This window comes from Dicentrarchus labrax, unplaced genomic scaffold (genome assembly GCF_905237075.1).
Source record: "Dicentrarchus labrax unplaced genomic scaffold, dlabrax2021, whole genome shotgun sequence".
In the NCBI taxonomy this organism is placed as follows: domain Eukaryota; kingdom Metazoa; phylum Chordata; class Actinopteri; family Moronidae; genus Dicentrarchus; species Dicentrarchus labrax.
The window spans coordinates 14116499-14138686 of NW_026136722.1; the positions used below are offsets into that span (position 1 = coordinate 14116499).

Below are 22188 nucleotides of genomic sequence, written 5' to 3' on the forward strand. Positions count from 1 at the left end.
CACAGATTGGTAAAACATCTGCAGCATTTTTTTGCAGATGTTTAAGGACCCCAGCCTTCTTAGGAAGTACAGACGGCTCAGCCCTTTCCTGTGTAAAGTGTCCATATTTGCTGTCCAGTCCAGCTTGTCGTCCAGCTGCAGCCCCAGATATTTATAGATCCTGACCACCTCGACATCCACCCCCTCGATGGACACGGGTTGGAGATGTGGTTTTCTCCTTCTGAAGTCCACCACCATCTCCTTGGTCTTGGGGGTGTTGCAGCTGCAGATGGTTGGACCTGCACCATCTCACGAAGTCCTCGACCAGGCTCCTGTACTCCCCCTCCCGTCCATCCTTGATACAGCCATCTATTGCAGTATCGTCCGAGTATTTCTGCATGTGGCAGAGCCCAGAGTTATACTGGAGGTCGGATGTGTACATAGTGAAAAGGACAGGAGAGAGCATGGTTCCCTGTGGTGCTCCGGTGCTGCTGACCACAGTGTCTGACGTGCAGCCCTTCAGTCTGACGTACTGTGGTCTCTCCGTGAGGTAGTCCGTAAGAAACCCTTACAAAATAGCATGTAATCATGCAGTAACTCATTGCCCTGAATTATACCTGCACAATTCCTACAGCACACCACATCTCCACAACTGAAACAGATGAATGAACTCCTGAACCTTTGGAAATTACAACCTTCACCAGTGTTGTGGTTTACATCACTTACAAAAAGACACAGGGTAAAACACTGTACAGGCCTAAATAACCCTGTTGCACTTAACATTAAATCCTGACCTGAGTGGTGTATTGTGGGGCATTCTGAGGTACCAGTAGCATTAGCAGGTCATCTTTTAACTCACAACAAACAAAAAGGGCCATTCTGGCAATGTTGATTTATTTGATTTACAGAGTCACACAAGAAACGAAGATGCAAAGTGTATTTTTGTACAAGGGACAAATTATAGCTTTGAAGATCTAAACAAGATTTGAACTTTCCACAACCTCTCCTAATTGGCTCTCTTTCATTTATTCATTCACTCAACCTTTATTTACCACTGGAGAGATCAGTGAGCCTTAATGACATCGAGCTAGCCAGTTAGCCCGCTACGTTATCACACTATTATCTACATTACTATTTTCGGACACATAACACAGTTAGATTGTCTGTCTAATTGTTACTTGAAAATATTTTATTTTTCTTCTGTATATTAATTAAACTGAGTTACAGATTCCTCATTTAGTCTGATCTCTTTTCTCTGGTTGTGCATGTTCATCAGCAGTGTAGTCTAGCTGCAAAGATCAATCAGCAAGTCCATATAAATGTGAAATTGAATCCCAGATGTGAAAAAGTTTATAAGACAAATGACAAATAAAACGTAATTAGAGAGACTGATGTATTAGAAAATTAATGTAGATTTAAAAAGAAGACTTTAATTCAAGACACATCAACATTTAATAAGTATTTTGGCTGTGGTGCCTAAAAAAAACAATTTGAAGCTATTTTGAAGTGTGCAGGCTTTACATTAAAATTTAAACATTAATTAATTATTATAATGAAATTAAGCCAATGCATTGATGAAACGAGGACACTAAAGAGCCCTGCACACCTCCCTCGTACTGCAGACAGTGGTGTCTTGTGTACACTGCTGCCATTGGTCGGACAGCCGCTGACAAAAAGTGGGACGTTCCCGGAAAAATCACTAACCGGAAGGGAAGGCCAGAGCCCAAGAAGAAGAAGAAGAAGAAGAAGAAGATAGCTGCCGCCGCCGCCGATGAGACCAGCGAAAGAAGAAAAAGTATTGTAAGTCAAACAACTTGAAATTATACAAGGTGGTGGGAAAGCGGGACACTGAACGCATCCTGGTCCTTTTTGTCGACCAGCTGTTAACCGTATTTATTCACCCTGTATCATATTTTGAGCAACCAAGTCCGGGTTGAGCCGAAATGTCCATCAGCCTGGATCGAGAGCGGCTACGAGGCTCTAGCTCTGAGAGACACACACACACACACAAAAATACACATATATACACACAAAAAGCCTCGCCACAAACATTACTGAGATTACATACGATGCATGTTTAGCTAACCCGTGTCGGCAGCAGACACGGTAACAAGTCTGAGTCCTCGAGTTTGTCGAAATGTCAAACAGCTGACGACGTGGGGGCCGAGAAAAGGAAAGTTGTCTATTGACGTTTTCTTGGCTAACGTTCTAGCTGCTAACGTAGCTAACGCCGTCATGTTTTCCTTCTACAGAGCTCGACTTTTGTTGGGGTTGTTTTTTTTTTTTTTTTTTATCGACGATTCACGTTGACAAGCTAGTGCTACTGCTAGGTAAATGATATGTGAATGGCTGACATTAGCTAGTCGACGTTAGTTAGTCACTAAGTTGGCACAAGTACGAGGCAGTGTTGTGCTATGTAGCTTTAAGTTATTGATGCTGGGCGCTTTATTTTGACCGCTTATCCTGGTTAACGTTAACTATATCTTCCATTTAGTAGCCAATATGGTTAGTTACACTACACATTTTGGTTGGTTAACCGTGTGCAAGTTGGTTTATTATTTTTATTATGTTACGTTTACAACTTAGCCATGTCTGCTAAAGCTACAAGAGAGAATGAAACCCCTTTTTTTTTTTTTTTAGCTTACATACTTTTAAATGCTGGATGTAACTTTAATATAACATTGGTAGCTTGTTTCACTCTCTCATGCCAGAAAAGAGAGCTTGCACTTTAAGCATTGCCATTATATATAGACGCTGTCATAAATGTGTCATTAGTGCTGACAGCATTTGTGTTGTAATTCAGCCAATTTACGTTGAGGTTATTATGTGTCTGCACGTGTTGTCTCCTTGCACTGGACAACCAATGTGTCTTTGTCACTCCTGTTTATGGCTCAATAAGGAGAACAGGTCTTTGGACCTTTTGAGACACAGAAGGGATTTATGGTAACTTGCTTGAGCTCTTGTTATGTTTATGGTGTATGGACCTTGTCCTTCTAAAGCAGTGCTGCATCTTGACCAACCAGCCTTGATAGGAGGACTGTGAATCCCCCCCCCCACATGTGTATACATAATATTTGTGTTTGGGGTTATCAAGGACACCCCTCACTTTTCTTACTTAGGCTATGTTTCATTCAGCACTGTCTAACGTTGCAGATCAGTAGTGTTGAACTGACAACCAGGCCATAGTAGTGTGTTTCAATTCTTGAATTATGAACTGAAGACTCAACTTTATATAAACTATGTATGCAGTGCATCCTGTGAACTTAATTCTTTTTTTATTTATATGCACTGCAGAAAGAAGCAGATTTTGAAGCCTTTTGTTTTAGGCTTGTTTTGCTATCAAAACATAAAAGGACCAAAGGGAACTAGTATGGGAACCAGTATTTTCATACAAAAGGAAGGCTTTGTAAGAGAAGGTCTTCCTTTTTGTATTTTCTAATGCAGTGTTTAGACATAGGAAGAACTGTGCAAGACTCAGCCTATACTTTAGTAATCTCATATGGTGAGCAATTATGTAACCTGGCCCCTTTTAGAGCTGCTGTTGTACATTATGTTTCAGTAGGTAAATGTTTTTAAACTCTTGGGTCAGTTTTGAATTTCTGACTGTCAGGGAGGTGCAGATTTTGGTGGAGTCTATGGATACCTATATTTCTCTGTGGATACTACTGAGCTTTTCATGAGAAGTCACGAGAAAGGGAAGTGCCTGTGATTTCCTATTGGCCTTGCTAACTCGTAGTGATGAGTATCCTGTTTGCTTTTCCTGAGTTATGTCACCAGTTTCCCCGTATCTGTTTCCAGAGCCATTCTTTATTAGAAACTTAAACTGCAAAAGGGTTTGCCTTGGACCAAGAGTTTTTCCTGTTTCATTAGAAAACTCATTGGTTGTTCTGCTCATGTATCTCTGTTGTGTTGCATATAAAAGTTTGTTTCCCAATAATGTGTAGGTCTTGCGCACATGGTTTCACTGTACATGTAAATTTGCTACTTCCAGGCCAGTCTATTTGGCATAATTGACAAAAGGAGACTGGTTATGCACCCCTCATATCAGACACCACCAGTTCTTCCACGACCCCACCCTTCAAATTAAACAGTTCAAGTCCCTGCTTGTTTACATGAAACTGGTATAGTGACACCAGCCGCAGGTGTTGTTGGACTACTACTTTTTTTAAATGTGTCATCTAGTTTTGATTACAGGGAATTTTCTGTAATCAAAAACTAACTTCCTTGTAAAGAACTTATCCTGTCACAAATTTTAGATTGCATGGCCTGCAAAGGAAAACAATTACAACTTCTGTTTCTTTTTAATTGAATTATTTCAAAATAAGACTCTCCTGTTTTGTTCAACCATTAGGAGAATAAACTAAACTTTTTTCTAAATATTTATGCAAGGGACACCCTAGTTACGGGAGCTCAGATTTCTCATTATGCTGAAGTTTGGCTTATAAGAAATGTTTGAAAATAAACTTTTGTTATTCAATCAGCACTGCCTAGTTTGACAGTTTGATCTGCTGTGTGCTTGACAGACTCACTGAGAGTGATGTGATCAGTGAATCATAGGGTTGCCACGCCCAAAAGCATACACAGCGTTATCGTCTATGTTACTCTAAATTGGACCATAATTTATTAAATGAACATCATAGTGTACAGAGGAAGAAATGAAACTAACGATTGAGACCATGAACTTGGTAGGAAACTGTTTACTGATCCAATAAATCAAACGCATGGTATTGTTTTTTATTGCAGCAAGTGGAGCTCTCCCTGCTGGCCTTTACATTGAATCCCGGTTTTAAGACGCTTCCATGCTGGCTTCACGTCACTACAGACTCTGAACCGTGAACAGCCGGCGTTCATGGGAATATTATTGTAGTTTTTTCAGGTTTTTGTACAAGTTTTGAATTTTAAAGACAATGACAATAACATAGATTAGTTGTTTGTACCTATACAGGTATTACGTTTGTGCACATGCTCTCATATTTAGGTGATCAGTGCACTGCAGTCCTTGCTTAGTGCTTAGATATCATGCCGGCAGCAAAGCATACAGGAGGCCATGATGAATATTTCACAGGCTCTCCCTCTTATTTTGCTCCTTCTTCCTGCCTTTTCTCTGACCTATGTCCCACTGTCTCTCTCTCTCTGACCCACTTCCCTGTGGAGGTCTTCAGAGCCCATTAGGGATGCCGTCAAAGCATCCGTTGCAGTTGGAGGCTGCTTAAGATGTGTGTATGTCTGTCTCAGTGTAACAAAGAGCCTCTGATTGCAAGCTAGACAGCCACTTCTACCTTTCACATGGTATGCTGCACATTGGTATAGATGTTACTTACCTTACCAGTTAGGTGGCACACTATGTGTATCATTTTAATCCTAATAATAGGATTTTCTATTATTCTTTGCAGTATTCTGCTGTGTCTGTTGGTAGTAAATAGAAGTCTTCTGCTCAGGACCCATAATCTTGCCCCATGTAGGCTACCCTTTGTCTTTGAAACCTTCCTTTACTGTATTCTTCCTGTGAATCGCTACATACAGTGTTTGTGTGCTTGCCAGAATTGAAAATAGTACACACAAGTATAAAGTAACTGTGCTGTATAATAAAACCCTTTTCCTAAGGCCTGTTGTTGGTATAAGTCTCTTCCATCCCATCTGGCTTATCCAAACCTTCCAAATCAGTAGTTTGACTGAGCCAGCAAAATTTGTGTTTGGAAAACCGTCAATGTCTGGATGAAGCCTCACTTTTCTGTCAGAGAAAATATGCACGCATTAAATTAAATTAGGTCTATAACTGAATTCAAGCAAATTGTTCCTAACATTTTATTCTTTTGCATGTCTTCTTTCCAAGAGAATCTGTTCAGGAGGAGCTATTAGGCTATATTTTAGGCATTTGCTAGTCAGGATATATTTTAAGTCCGTTTCCCAAAAGCTAGTCCATCGCCCCCTTCTTCTTTTGCTTCCTCTTGTGAGGAATGTGAACATGTGAGAGTTCAGCTCTACTGCTTGCAATCAAATGAGTACAGATTGGCTGTTTGACCCAGTGAAGTGCTTTTATTCCTTCTCCAACTCTGCTCCCGCTGTGAAGGGTTCCCTCTGCTCTTTCAGGCCTTGTGATGGTGTAATGAGACCTTTCTTAAAATCTACATTAAAAGTAAAACCGCAATCTGAAGTGAGAGACTATTTGTTGAGTCATAACACATGTAAACTGTGTTTAGTACAAGTTTTTTATATCCCATGTTGTGCTGTGATGTCTAAAATTAAAGTAATGCTGCAAAATATCATGTAGACATAGACTTGCACTGCAGAAATGATTTCATATAATGAATGTATGCGGCATGGCTGGTACACTCTCAAATGAAACATGCCAGTTCTTAATATTTTATGGACAGCCTTGATCTCTTGTCACATGCTGAAGCTTAAGCTGAGAAAAAGCCTAGCACAACCAAACTCTACTATCAGACTGATATCAGCTGGGACGCCTTCACTTCAGTTTTCCTCATTCCCCAACATTTCCCCTCTCACTCAGGTATAGTCTAACCTCGTTCTTTTTGCAATATACATTGTGTTTCTGCATTAAGTCATGACAAAGCTGAGGCTATCCCAAGTTTTAATGTGCTCAGCAGTAAAAATGTGTTCCGCAATCTTCACTTCCTGCTTTGAGCTGAGTTGTGTTTCCTGTCCTTTGACCAAGCAGAAGCTAGCTGACCTCATGTGTATCACCCAACTGAAAAAAGATTAGGCAAGGTTTCAGATACGCAAAGCAAGCTGAAGTGAAGAGAATGCATTGTTGACTTATTGTGACTTCCTGGTATGCTGTTACCAAGCAAAGTTATGTTTACTTGAGTCAAAGTAAAATTTCAAACTGAACTCAACTCTTTGCTACAAGAATGAGTCATAAATGTAGTTTCACTTCTTTCCTGCACAACAAAATGTGGACGTCACTGCAAGTTGTAGTTTTAAAGATAATGAATGTGTGACTTGTTGATTAATGTTAATGTTTTATATTGAGTTCATTATCGGTGTTTGGTGTCGCTACATGGAAACAGCCACTAAGATCTTAACACCTTACAGGCCTAATCATTGCTTAAAACAGCAGCCAGACCTCTGTTAAGAGATGACTCACAGAAACAAATGTGTTGAGCTTATGCTTGGGGAGGGTGTTTGGTTAAGGCTTTATGCTAATTTCTATGGTTCATATGTTTGTTTTTCATTTCTTACATTTTTTTTTTTACACTTACTTCTGTACACTTGCACCAGCAATTCTCCAGATCAACATCATTTAATTCTTATATATTTTATTATTTAATAAGAATTAGTTATACTGATGAAAAGCAAATGTAAGAGTGTCATTCTGTGGTGTATGGCGTAGCATTTACATGTGAAAAAACACACTGCTAGGACAACCTGTGGGGACATGACAGAGGACACAGTTTCAAATGAGACACAAGTGTTTTCATTCAGCACTTGTTTATACTAAACATGGTTAAATAATAGCTTTATCTGCAGGCCCAGCCCCAGTGTGATGCAGGTTTCTGTGTCAACAACTTCAAATTGTCTCATAATCATCTTGGCTAAACAAAAGCTTTAGTGCCAGTATATTTTACGGTTACACTACATTTTACTTGATTCAGTACTCTTATTGGCAACTGCAAGCAGGAAGAAGGAATTAATCTTGGTTTTTGTTTTGATGGAAAGCCTGTTTTCTGTTTGGAGCAGAGCTTAACACAGTGAACATGTGTTTTCCAGCTCCCACTGGTGAGGACTCCTCTTCCTCTGGCTCATCTACCTGCCTGAACTGAACCTGCCCCCCGTCTAGCTCAGCCTCACCCAGCCCTCACAAGCCCCTGCACCAAGCCTAAAGTCAACCAGACGTCCTCCCTCTTCTCCCGACTTCTTCTTCTTTCTCCCGACCATCAACACTGCGCTATGGCAGGGCGAGGCGGACCCGCACGGACCAACGGCACTGCAGCGAGCAACAAGATCTGCCAGTTTAAGCTAGTGCTGTTGGGGGAATCAGCGGTGGGAAAGTCCAGCTTGGTGCTGCGCTTTGTCAAAGGCCAGTTCCACGAGTACCAGGAGAGCACCATCGGAGGTGAGGGCTGTGTGTTTGATTCCCTGAATTGTCCCCGCTTGCCGTCATGTTTGAATTGCATCACAGCTGTACATCTCTACACAATTTAAAACTTTAAAAACAACTTTAAAACAGCTTGCACGATTTAAAACTTCTATTACAAAATAATATTATTACACAACTCCTACAGCTTTTATGCTGTGCATCATGTGGCTGTACAGAACCTCTATTTTCTTATCTTGTACCCTCTCTTTCAACATGTCAGTGGACATGAATGCCGAAGAAGCAGCAAACATGCCCTTGCCAGTACAGAGGACATGCTTGCTTGTCTGCCCTAAGCTTTTCTGTTGTCAGAGCCTGTGCAGGAGAAGGAGTGGTGGAACCAGTTCTTTGCAGCTGGATCACCCGATTCTCTCATGTGCCAGCAAGCCTCTTGCACATGGCAGAAATGTATATTGATTTTGCGGAAACAAATTACATTTCTTCATATTATTTGAGGATGGAGCTAAAAATAACTTTAGATTGTTATATGTAAATACAGTGTTTCAGAAACAGAGGAGGTTGCTTGAAACAGGAAGGAATTGAGACAACAATGGGGGTTTCCTCGACCTCCTGTAGATCAGTGAAGCTGATTAAAGAGTTACTGTAAAATCTTACAGCAATAATATGATCATGTTCTTGCAAAGTGGTGGGTTTTAAATGGAATTTTAAGAGCAAGTCTGCAGTCCAGCTGAAAAAAAATAAAACAGGCTTTCACTGCTGCTGACTTCTGAGACCGAGCTTGTTGATCATTATTTCATTAACTTCACTCAAATCTTTCCCACCGGTCTCCCACAGCCTCAGCACTCAGCAGTTTATCTCTGTAAATTACAACATGCTGTGTTGGTTCAGTTTTCTAGATAGATAAGCAAATGTTGAGTAACTAATTAATTAATTAATAAATGATTCATCAGTGCTAAGAATGTTGTCATTCAAACATATATTGAGCAAATGTGTTTCCTCTGTCCAGATTTATGTTGAATTTCCATGTTAAAAAAAAAAGGTCAACTAGGACATGTGTAGAGAGAGAGAAGGGAGAGAGAGAGAGAGAGAGAGAGGGTGATGATGATGGACAACAAAGATCCCAGGCCTGATTTAAACAAGGGGTGTTGCAGTTAATAAAAAACATGTGGTTTGAGCTCTACCAGTAGACTTTATCCGGTAAACTGTGCGGTCAACTATCAGATGAAGTTATATATATTTGTAAATGCTGATTATGTTAACTAGCAACAGAACATTTCTGGGTTTCCTATATCTTTATGAGTAATGTGGCTTCAGCATGTAGAGACAGGATGCCCAGTGCTTACGCTTACTCAATAGGAGTCAGCATGTTTTATATTCTACTGAACCTGTGGTCAGCTGCATGCCTTGGTCAAAGATTACAAAGCTTTAAAGTATGTGCTTTGCAAGGGAGCGCTCAGTTTCCTCTGTCATGTGACAGTTGCCTGAGTAAGCCAGTTGTGTGCAGTTGTGCCTGCTCGTAATGTGCTACATGTTCTTACTGTACACCTGATATTTTTGTCCTCTGTGTATCTCCAGCGACACTAATGCTGAAAAACCTTGGCCATTTGGATGTGGTTGATGGAGCACCACACCTCCCTGAACTTAATTTAAATCTTCTGTTTTGTCTTTTGAATAATTCCAGTGAGCGTGTAACTTAACTCCACCATAGTCACTGCCTCCTCTCAGTCCTGATATGTATTATTCCCTTTCCAGCTGCCTTCCTCACACAGACGGTATGTTTGGATGATACAACAGTCAAGTTTGAGATCTGGGACACGGCAGGACAGGAGCGGTATCACAGCTTGGCACCCATGTACTACAGGGGAGCCCAGGCCGCCATTGTGGTCTACGACATCACCAACACAGTAAGTTACATGGACGTCAGCCAAGACAAAAAAAAGTCTTATGTCATTTGCTGACTCTTGTCTTTTCAGCTTGGGTTGATGATTGCTTGCTTGAAGAGACAGCTACAGACCTTTGCTCTTTTAATTCTTACAGTCACATGTGACATGTAAAACCTGTATCAGGGATTTAAAGTTTAAAAGCACAGTATCTTCTCTTTCTTTTCTTTTTTAAAGGATACATTCACACGTGCAAAGAACTGGGTGAAGGAGCTCCAGCGACAAGCCAGCCCGAATATTGTTATTGCACTGGCAGGAAACAAAGCAGATCTGGCCAACAAGAGAGCTGTAGATTTCCAGGTAGACAGTCTGACATGGCATTTTTACTATGAAATCCTCAAGTAAATGAATATAAGTTGTCAATTTGCCAATTGCTCTGTTGTCTTTCTTTCTGTAGGAAGCACAAGCATATGCAGATGACAACAGTTTGCTCTTCATGGAGACTTCAGCCAAGACTGCTATGAATGTCAATGAGATTTTTATGGCTATTGGTAAGTGCTCCGCTCCACACCACGTCATGTCACGTCACATCATGTAGAGATACAACAATTAGTCTATTAATAACCAATTTGTGTTTAACTATAGGGCTAAGAATTATTTTCTTCATTAACTGATTAATCATTTGATTTATAAAATGTTTGGAAATAATGGAAAATGTATAATTAGTTCATCGGGGCATCTTCAGATTTTATCTGACTGTGGGTCCCAAACCCAAATAAATTCACAATTTTTATTAAAAATATTAATAATTGATTATTAAAATAGTAACTAATCATCTTAGCTTGGATATCTTTGGGCTTTGGACCGTTGTTCAAATAAAAAAACAAGACATTTGGTGACATCACCTCAGGCTCTAGAAAATAGTTTTTCATTATTTTCTGTTCTTTTATACTCAAAGCTGTAGAGAAAATAATGAAGTTAGTCATTTTTCGCAGCCCTACTGTCACGTTAATGAGTTGTACTCCTGACCCAAAACAGCCAAGAAGCTTCCCAAGAACGAGCCTCAGGGTGGAGCGGGCGCTGGCGGACGAGCCCAGGGCGGCGTTAACCTGCAGGAAACTGCACCACAGGGCAGAAGTGGCCAGTGCTGTGGGGGCGGGAACTAACACACACAACAACGAGTCAGCTGATCCAACCAATCTACAGCTTCGATCAACCAGACCAGATATTAGCCAGCTGTCAAACAATACCCCATTGGTCAAACCAAACCACGGTCGGACCAACAACCCTATGAGCAACACTGCACCAATAAACTGTTTGGCATATGAGTCCACTGGCCAGTAAACTGCCAGACCCCCACTGATGGTTCCAACTGATGAACCAACCCCACAGGCTTACAGAATCAGAGTTTTAACCCCAGGACTTGCCAATCCATGACCTCTCTATTGATGATGGACACTTGACGTCACCTTAGGGGAAAGAAAAAAATAAATAAAAAGTCCCATTCATGGAAGAAGGAAAAAAAATATATCAGTCATTATCAGTGGCACTTACTAGGGCCATCTTGCTCACCTTTGTTTCTGTATTTGTGTAGAGGAAAAAAAAAAAATAACGCAACAGGAAGGAATATAAGGAGGCTCATTGCCCCTCCCCCCCCCCTTTACCATGCACCATACAAGTATTTCGATCATGGTCTTATGACGCTGTTAAAACTCCAGTCCAGGTGCATGCAGCAGCCCTTCACTTTTCTGTCTTGTTCCTGGTCAGCTTCTTGGATAAGATGAAGAGAGAAGGTTCGTAAGAGGGGAACGGGAATGGACAGAGATTTCCTTCTTGATAGAGCTGTGTAGATTGAATTATTACATTGTTATTGTTATCACTATTATTATTACTTCAGCTTCTTTTGACACAGGCTGTTCAGTATGATTTTTAAAGCCTCGACTTTAAGGTTTTACGATCATCCATCTATGTTATCAATCCATATACAGTAAATAGTACTTTATTAACAGTCACCCATACGTCATTTTAGCATTAATGTAATGTTCTTGAATCATCAGTGTACAATGACAAATACATAAAGCAAGATTTGTTTTCTTGACCAAAATCACAACTGTGTATTGACAATATTGCTGTATTTGTATCAGACTTTTAAAGTTTATAATCAATCAGTAGTTATTGTCAAAACAATATCTTCCCAATCTCTACATGTTTTGTTAACCTTAATTATTTTGTGATGGAATTTTTTTTTTTTTTTTTTATGTCTTAATTTTTTTCTGAAGATCTATGGTATTAAATGCACTGGTTCTGTCTCATCATCTTTGTGAATCGAGATGTTATCGTCAGCTTCCTTTCCTTTTTCTTTTCTCTCTGTCTGTTTTTACTCTTCATATCAGGGAGGGACTGCTTTCGGTGTTGTCATCATGTTATGGCATCAACAACTAGCACAACAGTACCTGCACAGCACCCACTGCTGCTAGGTGGGGGATAATGGGGAGGGTGGGGTCATGGGTAGAGAAAGAAGAGAAAATGTAATTTTACCAATAAACAAGGAGAAGGTATCTTTTCTGTATGCCTGTTTAATCATTTCCAAATATGAATAACTTGGTCAATAACTAGTGACAGCTAACAGTGGAACATTTACTTTTAATTTAAACCATTTCAGCTCAGTGTCCAAAAAAAAATCTAATATAAGTATCTAAATAAAATAACCAGCATGAAAACTGTTGAATTTTAATGCTTATGTCCACAAACTACATTACCCATAATCTTCACCGTAGACCAGGCGTGTTGCTTTCAAGTGCATTTGCTATGCTGGTTTCTGTGAAGATTGTTTGAAAAAGAGAGAGAGATACTGCAGTGAATGCAGTAAGGTAATATTTATTGAAGGACTGTTTTTTTAATGTATTAGATGGTGTAGAGCTTCATATGGTCACAAAACTAACATTAATGCAGATATTGACAAACTTATTGATAAACCTCTAAACAATATCAATAATCAGAATTATTATCGGTTATTCCCAATGTAAAATGTAGAGTTGCAGATGTAGTCTTTAACTGTAACTACTAAAAAAACACACAAACATTTTGCACCATCATTTTATGATACGTCGTCGCTACAAAATAATCACTTTATTTTGAAAAATCATAACGGAAGTGAGGATACGGGTGAATGTGTTGCAGTTCATGACTATGGCCACTGGAGGGCACATGGACTGAGGCATTGGTAGACTAACATTACATTACATTACATTACATTACATTACAATTACATACAATTACATACTAGTGTAAGGTAAACCGGTACTGTCTACAGCGCCCTCACTATTATAAGACTGCACATTATTACCAGTGAACGTCTCACAGGCAACTACACGAGCATCATGCTGGACATAATATAATAATACGACTTCCGTTAATATAATTCACAATAAAACGTTAATATGATCCAGCACTGTGTGTACGTGCGGAAATATGGATATATTTGGCTGATTACAGTCGACGGACGTAAGTTTGATGTAACGGACGTAATTTTGGGTAATCAATAAATCGTGCTGTTATGTTTCTGCTTTAAAGAAGTTGATACTATAACGACTAGTGCGCAGTTCTTTTGTGTCATTTATTTTATTAAACTCTCAACACCACTGTTTTAAAATGGAAAAAAAAAAAATCTTTAAAAAAAAATAAAGTCCACGTCTAAACATTGCTGCGGTCCTCTTAAATCCAATTTCTCCGACAGCACTTGAAGGCAGCATATGAGCTCAACGGGAGCGGAGGAAGAGTCTAGCAGCGTGGATATGTCGGACCCGGCGGCGCAGGCCTTGCAACCCCGGCTTCTCCAAGCCCAGTCTGCTGGCTCAGCTGGGTCCAGTACTGCCGCGACAGGCTCCGGGTCAGGTAACAGCGACCCGGCCAGACCGGGACTCAGCCAGCAACAACGCGCAAGCCAGAAGAAAGCCCAAGTCCGAGCTTTCCCACGGGCGAAGAAGCTTGAGAAACTTGGCGTATTCTCCGCATGCAAGGTAGCTAGCTCGGCTAGCCAAAGTTCACCACAACAAAGCAGTCTACGGTAGTATTAGCATTAGTGTATGTGGGGCAGGAAACGGTAGCACCGTCAAGGCACCACAAACAAAAACATGACCAAATATCGAAATAACCTAACGTAATTGATAACTTTTGTAGCTTGCTAGCTAGCTAGCAAAGACACTTCTATTATTATTCTCATTACATCTTAGGAGACGCTTGTATTGTCAGCTAGCTTAGGTTAATTGTTTAGTCATTCACTGACGTACACGACCAGCAGCGGAGTGGCTGTGTTTGTCGCTTTCATTTGCGTTCAGTATATTCTGCTTATTCTCAGGCTGTTGACACATGCAAGTGCAATGGATGGAAGAACCCAAACCCACCATCGGCCACACGTATGGACCTTCAACAGCAAGCAGCCAGCCTGAGCGAGCCGTGCCGCAGCTGTGGACATGCTCTGGGTACCAACTAACTATACTCCATTACACCCCAGTCGTCCTCCCAATGGCAAATAAAGCTGTTCCTGCCCACCGCTTGTTTCCCCAATGTTGTTTGACACACGTGTTTGTGTTATTTATTGCCTCCAGCTGATCATGTGTCCCACTTGGAGAATGTGTCTGAGGATGAGATTAACAGGCTGTTGGGGATGGTGGTGGACGTGGAGAACCTTTTTATGTCTGTGCATAAAGAGGAGGACACTGACACCAAACAGGTCTACTTTTACCTTTTCAAGGTGAGCAGAAGTGTATCTTATGTGGGTGTAACGGGTGAAACAGACATACTAATAACCGCGGCTCCATGTGAAAGTTATTTTAACGTAAACGTGGAGTCATTCAGCAATCGACATTGTTCTTATTTCCCTTAGCTGCTGAGGAAATGCATCCTGCAGATGAGCCAACCAGTCGTAGAGGGATCCCTTGGAAGTCCACCCTTTGAAAAGCCCAACATCGAGCAGGTGAACATCTACAGGTCGCGTCCTGATGTTTAGCAGTAGCTGTATTTTGTGACAATAAGTCGGTGCACAACATGTGGAAAAGAATTTCTGAGGCAGCATTGTGACATTTATGATCTTTTTGTTTCCTTTTCCAACCAAAGGGCGTTTTGAATTTTGTTCAGTATAAGTTCAGCCACCTGGCACCAAAGGAAAGGCAGACCATGTTTGAGCTGTCAAAGATGTTCCTCTTGTGCTTAAATTACTGGAAGCTGGAGACACCGACGCAGTACCGGCAGCGCACCCAGAAAGACGACGGGACAGCATACAAAGTGGACTACACCAGGTGTGTGGATGTGATGTTTTTAACCTGGTAGCTTTCTGTGTTGAGTGCTGATATCAGTCTGTAACAATAGCAGTTTTTCCCCTCATGACTCCCAGGTGGCTGTGCTACTGCCACGTCCCCCAGAGTAACGACAGCCTACCGCGCTATGAAACCACTCACGTGTTCGGCCGCAGTTTGCTCAAGTCCATCTTCACTGTGACCCGACGCCAACTGCTGGAGAAGTTCAGAGTGGAGAAAGACAAACTGCTACCGGAGAAACGGACACTCATCCTCACACACTTTCCCAAGTAAGGGCAGACTCTTGAAAATAGTGTGTTTGAAAATCTTTACCTTCACACATCCATTTTCATCTTTCTGTGTTGAAACTTCTTTCAAATTCAGGGTCTTTATTTGTAGAAAAGCGTAACTTTACATTCAGCCATGTGAACAAATGATAATTTTCCCATATATCTGTCTGTATTCGTCACTGTTGCTCCCCTCTCATAGCCAGGGTGCGTTGCTTCCCCAGTGGCAGGATGTGGGTGTCCTGCTAATATTTGTCTTTAAAATAACATTTTACTTTGACTATCAGGTTCTTGTCCATGCTGGAGGAGGAAATCTATGGCGATAATTCACCAATATGGGAGGCAGACTTCACTATGCCGGCCTCAGACGGCGCACAGCTGGGACATCAGACAGGTGAGGCGGGTGTACAGCCTTAAGGTCATCAAGTAACAACTGAGTGGAGACAAATGTGAAATAAGATTCCGTTTTAGGGTAAAAAGATTGAACTTTATTGTTCCGCTAAGGAGAAATTTACATTATAGCAAGCACAGAAATGGGGTAAATGGGTAGGAAACAAATAAAGCAGTGTACCGTAGTGTAACTTTGACAGCCTAGTTTAGGTATAGTATCTATTGTTTATGAAATGTGCATAATGTGGGTTGTTATTAATGGTTTGTAATTAATTTTCCTGTACTCTGGTGTCTCTCCATTGCAGTGATCAGTCCTGCTGCAGTGTCCGGCTCCCCCGCTCTGCCCAAGGGTCTGAGCAGCATCTCCTCTCTGGGCAGCATGGACACTGGAGGTGCAGAGCCCATCACAGGTCTGTGAGCCCTGCCCTCTTTGACGCCATTACCTTTCTGCTCTCAGTAGATATGGCGATACCTCACACACGTCTCATGCACTTAAAGGAAGATTTGGAGTATTGTGTAGTTTTTGAGGCCTGCTGTAAAGCGCCCAGCACACACCTGTGGCTACATATGTTATTTAAATACGAATGTGCTTATTGCTTTGATCTGAGTGATACCCCTGTCTGTTCAGGAGAGAAACGTAAACTTCCAGAGGCGTTGACCCTGGAGGACGCCAAGCGGATTCGTGTGATGGGAGACATCCCTATGGAGCTGGTCAATGAAGTCATGATGACCATCACTGACCCAGCTGCTATGCTTGGACCAGAGGTAAGTCGTGTAACCTTTTGTTAAGTGAAGTCTTATTTTGTTACAAATGTAGACTGTTGCACTTACAGTTTATATGTTAATATTGCTAGACTAACCTGCTGACGCCTAACGCTGCCCGTGATGAGACTGCCAGGCTGGAGGAGAGGCGAGGAATCATAGAGTTCCACGTCATTGGAAACTCGCTTTCCCAGAAGTCCAACAAAAAGATCCTGATGTGGTTGGTTGGCCTGCAGAATGTCTTCTCTCATCAGTTACCTCGCATGCCCAAAGAGTACATCACACGACTGGTGTTTGACCCGTAAGTAGATGCTCTCGTAGCACATTTCATCGGACGCCTGCCTGCACACCGTTCTCATGTCTCCAACTTTCACAGGAAGCACAAGACCCTTGCCCTTATCAAAGACGGCCGCGTCATTGGTGGCATCTGTTTTAGGATGTTTCCCACTCAGGGCTTCACGGAGATCGTCTTCTGTGCCGTCACATCCAATGAGCAAGTTAAGGTACACTAACAATTTACTCCCTTGAGTCATAGTGGTACAGATAGACTGTCATTTGTAGTAGCTTCTTTAGCACATTTTTACTTTCTTACTGACCCTGGGGCTACATTTACAAAACATCCTGTTTTGCCTTATTCTCATGTACCACCATACCCTTTTTTTATCATAAAAAAATATTTGCATATGGAAAGACCAGAGTATTGAGATGCTGCTTGTAAACTTTGCTTGCACTTTTTTGACATTGTCTTTTATCTGGTCTTTTTAATGAAGGGCTATGGTACCCACCTGATGAACCACCTGAAGGAGTATCACATCAAACACAACATCCTCTATTTCCTCACTTACGCTGACGAGTACGCCATTGGCTACTTCAAGAAGCAGGTACTGCCGGCGTGACCCGTACATTAGCTCTGCCCCGGCCCTCTCCCTCCATCCCGTCCTCTCAGTAATTTGTTCTTCCCTTACAGGGCTTTTCCAAAGACATCAAAGTGCCGAAGAGTCGATACCTGGGATACATCAAAGACTACGAGGGAGCGACCCTCATGGAGTGTGAGCTGAACCCGAGAATCCCCTACACTGAGCTCTCTCATATCATTAAAAGACAGAAGGAGGTATGTGAGGCTGTGAGGTCTTCTTGTTAAGGCAAACACATGATTTCTGCTGTGAATCTTTTGTGTTTTAATATCACATAAATCTTAACTGTCCTAACAGATTATTAAGAAGCTGATTGAGAGGAAACAGAGCCAGATCAGGAAGGTTTACCCAGGTCTCACCTGCTTCAAAGAGGGTGTGCGACAGATCCCAGTGGAGAGCATTCCAGGCATAAGTGAGTGTTTGGTTTGTGTGTAATGAAAAAATATTTAAAAATCTGTATTATCAAATTACTTACAAGTCTTTTTCTTCCAGGAGAGACGGGCTGGAAACCAAGTAACAAGGACAAAGGGTAAGCTTTTAGCATATATTATTCAAATCATTGTTCAAGTTTTGAGATGCTTTTGTTCTTGTTGATGTAATGATCAGGTGCTATGGAAGAGCGGGGCTTTGTGCGTGCTCTTACCATCTGCCACAGTGTCTATTTTGATACTACCACAGGGGGAGTGGCAAAAATTTAAATTTACAAATTCTACACAAAGTGGCTTTAATGTGTTTTTATGTAGCAGCTGTCTCTGCTACAGACACATCGCAGTTGACAGGCTAAAGTCCACAGTTTGCTCACTTACTCATGCACCCATTTAACAGCTAAAAAGTTAAATCACCCCTTTTTTATTTTATATCTTCATCTGCTTAGTTGAGCAGTGAAGTGAAATAAAAGATAAATGAATGGATTGCAGCTGAAGGAAAAGAAACTTTAAAACTCAAACATCTCCCTGTTTTATTACTTTACACAGTGATGGTTTGCAGGCTGGGGTTAATTGGGCAGCCAATTAGGCGCTCAAGTATCAATCAGCCAGAGTGGGGGGGAAACAAACTCAACACTAGCTGACTGAATTGTCTTTATTTCACTGACGCGTTTTGGCCTTTGGCAAAGCCTTTATTAAATAGTTGTATAAAATATATATATTATATATATATATATATATATATATATATATATATATATAAGTCTAATGCTAAACTCTTAATTCTTTCTGCTTGGATTTTAGAAAGCCTCTCTTCTTTTCCTAAAGAAGTTCATGTTGCCCCTCTCTGGGTCCCCGACTCACTTTATCCATACCAATTTTAAAAAATCCATCATTGATTGTTTGGCCTCAAAAAATGTGTGGTTGACAAAGGGCCTCCGCCAGTACACATTGGTGACATAAAGGGGGTTCTTTAATGTCGCCGTACTTCACATTCTAGTATGAATCTGATTACAGGGGTCTCATTTAGAGACATATGTTTACATGAGTGTAGTTAATATTTTACTGAGCTATCATTCCGCATGGTTTTGCAGGAAAGAGGTGAAGGATCCTGACGTGTTATACAACATGCTGAAGAACCTCCTGGCCCAGATAAAGGTAAGGGTCACCTGTTGACAGCAGACGGCAACACACACACACCACAGCAGTAATAAGAACGGAGACTAACCAGGACTTTATCTCAACAGACTCATCCTGATGCCTGGCCCTTCATGGAACCGGTGAAAAAATCGGAGGCTCCAGATTACTACGAGATCATCCGCTTTCCCATCGGTCAGCGAGCATTTCTTTGATTATACAGCAGCTTTAATAGCTCCTGCTTATGTCACAGATAGCATTTATTAAATTATTATTATTAACTCACATTTTTCTCTTCTCCTTTTTTTTTGTCTCCACAGACCTGAAAACCATGACAGAGAGACTGAAGAACAGATACTATGTGACCAAGAAGCTTTTCATTGCCGACCTGCAGCGAATCATCACCAACTGTCGCGAGTACAACCCTCCAGACAGCGAGTACTGCAAGTGTGCCAACACCTTGGAGAAGTTCTTCTACTTCAAACTAAAAGACGGAGGCCTGATTGAGAAATGAACTCAGCCACAGAATTATTTACCCATTTCTTCACAGACAAGGAGCGACACAGCGGCCACACCCCAAGATGGAGCAAATCACAAGGAGAACATCGCTAGCTATTGTCATATCTGAGTTAATAAAAGGGTATGTACATGACTGACTCATTTTACAAGGGAATTGTTGGACTTGAGCAAATACAACAGAGGGTTGTTTGAAAATATCAAAGCCAGTTGAGCATTACAAAGTGTCCAAACGGCATTATCTTTCCCCAACAGTTGGTTAATAATCTGCATATACATATTTCATTAAGTGTACCAAAGTTATAGGTCCAAGTTATAACAATGCCACACTTTCCACCATTATTTATAGTATGATTGACTCGGTTTTCGCACATTCAGTGACATTCATTCCAAGTTTAAAACTCATCCCTTGAGCAGATGTATACGTAGTGTATAGTTTCATTTCACAGAAAACTGGACCTCGGGACCTAAAGCCACGTTGCCTTCCGTTACTGACAGACACTTGAACATCCCAGCCATCTTCATGGGTTTTAAGATAAATGTTCTTTTAAGGGGCGAAGACCTTAAAACACTTGGGCAGATAGGCAGTACTTTGACTCTTGAGTAGTGTTGAAACGATTTTTATCATAAAGTTGTTCACGAAAGGGCAAATACAGAACATTTGCTAGTTTTGGCTCCTCAAAAGTGAGGATTTGTTGCTTTTTCCTTTTCATTCCGGTGTATATTGAATGTGTTTCGGCCAAAAAGACAATTGTTTATCATTTGCATTCTGTATGCTAAACAAACGATCAATGACGAAAACAGCACAGATTAACTTATAATAAAAAATTGTTTGTTACAGTCCTACTCTAGACGCTGCTAGTGATGGACTGGGCATCAAATATTTCCAGCACTTGTGTGCTAAACAAAATAATTTCCCCCCGATCGTTGCCTTCAAGAAAACACAGTTGTTTTCATGTTGACAACATAATATATATACTTATTTGTACAGTAAATATGATGCATACTCTTTATACACCATTTTCCACTGGCAGGGTTTTATTCCAAATCATTTAGGATGAGGTCACGCATTAGTATAGCTTTCACCATGCTTGCAGGTGTGATACTGTAGTTGTTGGCATTGATTTGTTCTGTTGCTAGAGTCTGTAGTAAAGTCACTTCCACACACATATGCTAAGTATTCTATTTAGTGTACAGCCACATTTTTTGTGGTGGTCGCACGTTTACTGGATAGTTTATGTTGATAAAACCTAAACATGATTTTGGGGGGGTGGTGGTGGAGGGTAAGCTAACAAGCAGTCCTCCTAGTGGTTCTGGGCTTTTTGAAAGAAGCTAACTCTGGTTTATTTATAACTCCATACACAAGCTGTAAGTGGGTGTAAATGCATGGCAGACAGTTTACAATTTGAATTCACAAAAAAACATCCAACTTTTAGTCACTGTTGATGCAGGTTTTTTTTACAGTGTTACACACATTGTAATGAACTGTTAAAAACACGTCTTTGTTCAGCGGTCAGCGTCGAACGGGGTGCTTCCTGTGACGCATCCACTTCTGTTATGGGAAGTTACTGTCCAGTGCTGGTTGAGCCTGCTTGTTGAATGTTCCATTGACTTGTGTATGTGCGTTTGTTTGTGTGTGTGTGTGAGTGTGTGTTTATTTTGTACTTGAATCATGACTAGCTTTGAATTACTGAAGTGATGTCAGTGTTGCATTATTCAGGGTTGTCAATTGCATACTTCTCCCTCAATCTACCTATGCTGCATTTCAGATTTTCTTAAAAAAAAAAAAGGTCAGTCTGAGTGAACGTTCCACCTGTTTGAGGATGGCTACTGTCTCTAGTTATGGTATTAATGCCATTTACTGTAACTGTAATACTGTTCATGACAATAAAGTTTTTTTTTTTAAATAAACCATTGTTAAATGTGCAGTTTCTAACATCAAGTACCAGTTTATTATTATTATTATTATTATTTTTATTATTATTATTATATTATTATTATATGTTAATTATAAGACTCCAGTCAGAACTAGATCAGGATTTTGGGGATTTCAGATTTGACAAAATAAAAAATACTTGCATGACCACTTTTCACTTGTTACTTCTGACATTGCTATGAATAGAATCGGCAAAGGATTATGGATGAACGGGACAAACGTGTTCAGGTCATAGGCCTCTCCACGTGAGAGTGATCTAATTTGCTTGCACTTGCACTGTGTTATCAAGTCGTCCCCCACCCTACCTTTGTTTTTCCAGGACACATCCAATAGATGACAGATATCACACACATAGCCTATGTAAACAATAAATACAAGACATAAGAATAGCCTGTATCTCATTTTATGTGTGATTATAGTACAACAGTTCTTTCTTTAATTAAGTGCATCACAAAGTCTGTCTGTCCAAACTGTTCACCACTGATTAACCTTAAAAAAGTACACACACATATAGGTATTTAGGATTTACATTCACTAGATTGTAAGTTGGTGGATATTTTGAGAGGATACTACATTTTGTGAAGAAACGCATTAACTGCCTTTGGTATC

The 22188-nt window shown here is 40.7% G+C and overlaps 2 protein-coding genes across 3 annotated transcripts; both read left to right on the top strand.

Annotated features, from left to right (window-relative positions):
* Positions 1-1649: 1649 nt before the first annotated feature.
* Positions 1650-12247, top strand: rab5c (RAB5C, member RAS oncogene family). The gene is made up of 6 exons (XM_051387391.1): positions 1650-1779; positions 7711-8056; positions 9791-9942; positions 10156-10278; positions 10376-10469; positions 10957-12247. The coding sequence occupies exons 2-6, from the start codon at positions 7891-7893 to the stop codon at positions 11082-11084; spliced, it is 663 nt and encodes a 220-aa protein (XP_051243351.1). The 5' UTR covers positions 1650-1779; positions 7711-7890; the 3' UTR covers positions 11085-12247.
* Positions 12248-13407: 1160 nt separating this feature from the next.
* On the top strand, positions 13408-21550 carry kat2a (K(lysine) acetyltransferase 2A). 2 transcript variants are annotated; one of them, XM_051387367.1, is made up of 19 exons: positions 13408-13422; positions 13655-13937; positions 14276-14399; positions 14526-14671; positions 14804-14893; positions 15034-15215; positions 15311-15502; positions 15787-15893; positions 16195-16299; positions 16518-16654; positions 16744-16952; positions 17028-17154; positions 17422-17532; positions 17619-17762; positions 17863-17977; positions 18058-18094; positions 19085-19148; positions 19238-19322; positions 19448-21550. In XM_051387367.1, exons 2-19 carry the CDS (start codon positions 13671-13673, stop codon positions 19639-19641), a joined length of 2436 nt encoding a protein of 811 aa, XP_051243327.1. In that variant the 5' UTR covers positions 13408-13422; positions 13655-13670; the 3' UTR covers positions 19642-21550. The 2 variants fall into 2 exon arrangements, with proteins under 2 accessions (XP_051243327.1, XP_051243328.1); XM_051387368.1 differs by lacking the exon at positions 13408-13422 and having other exon boundaries at positions 13654-13937.
* Positions 21551-22188: the final 638 nt, after the last annotated feature.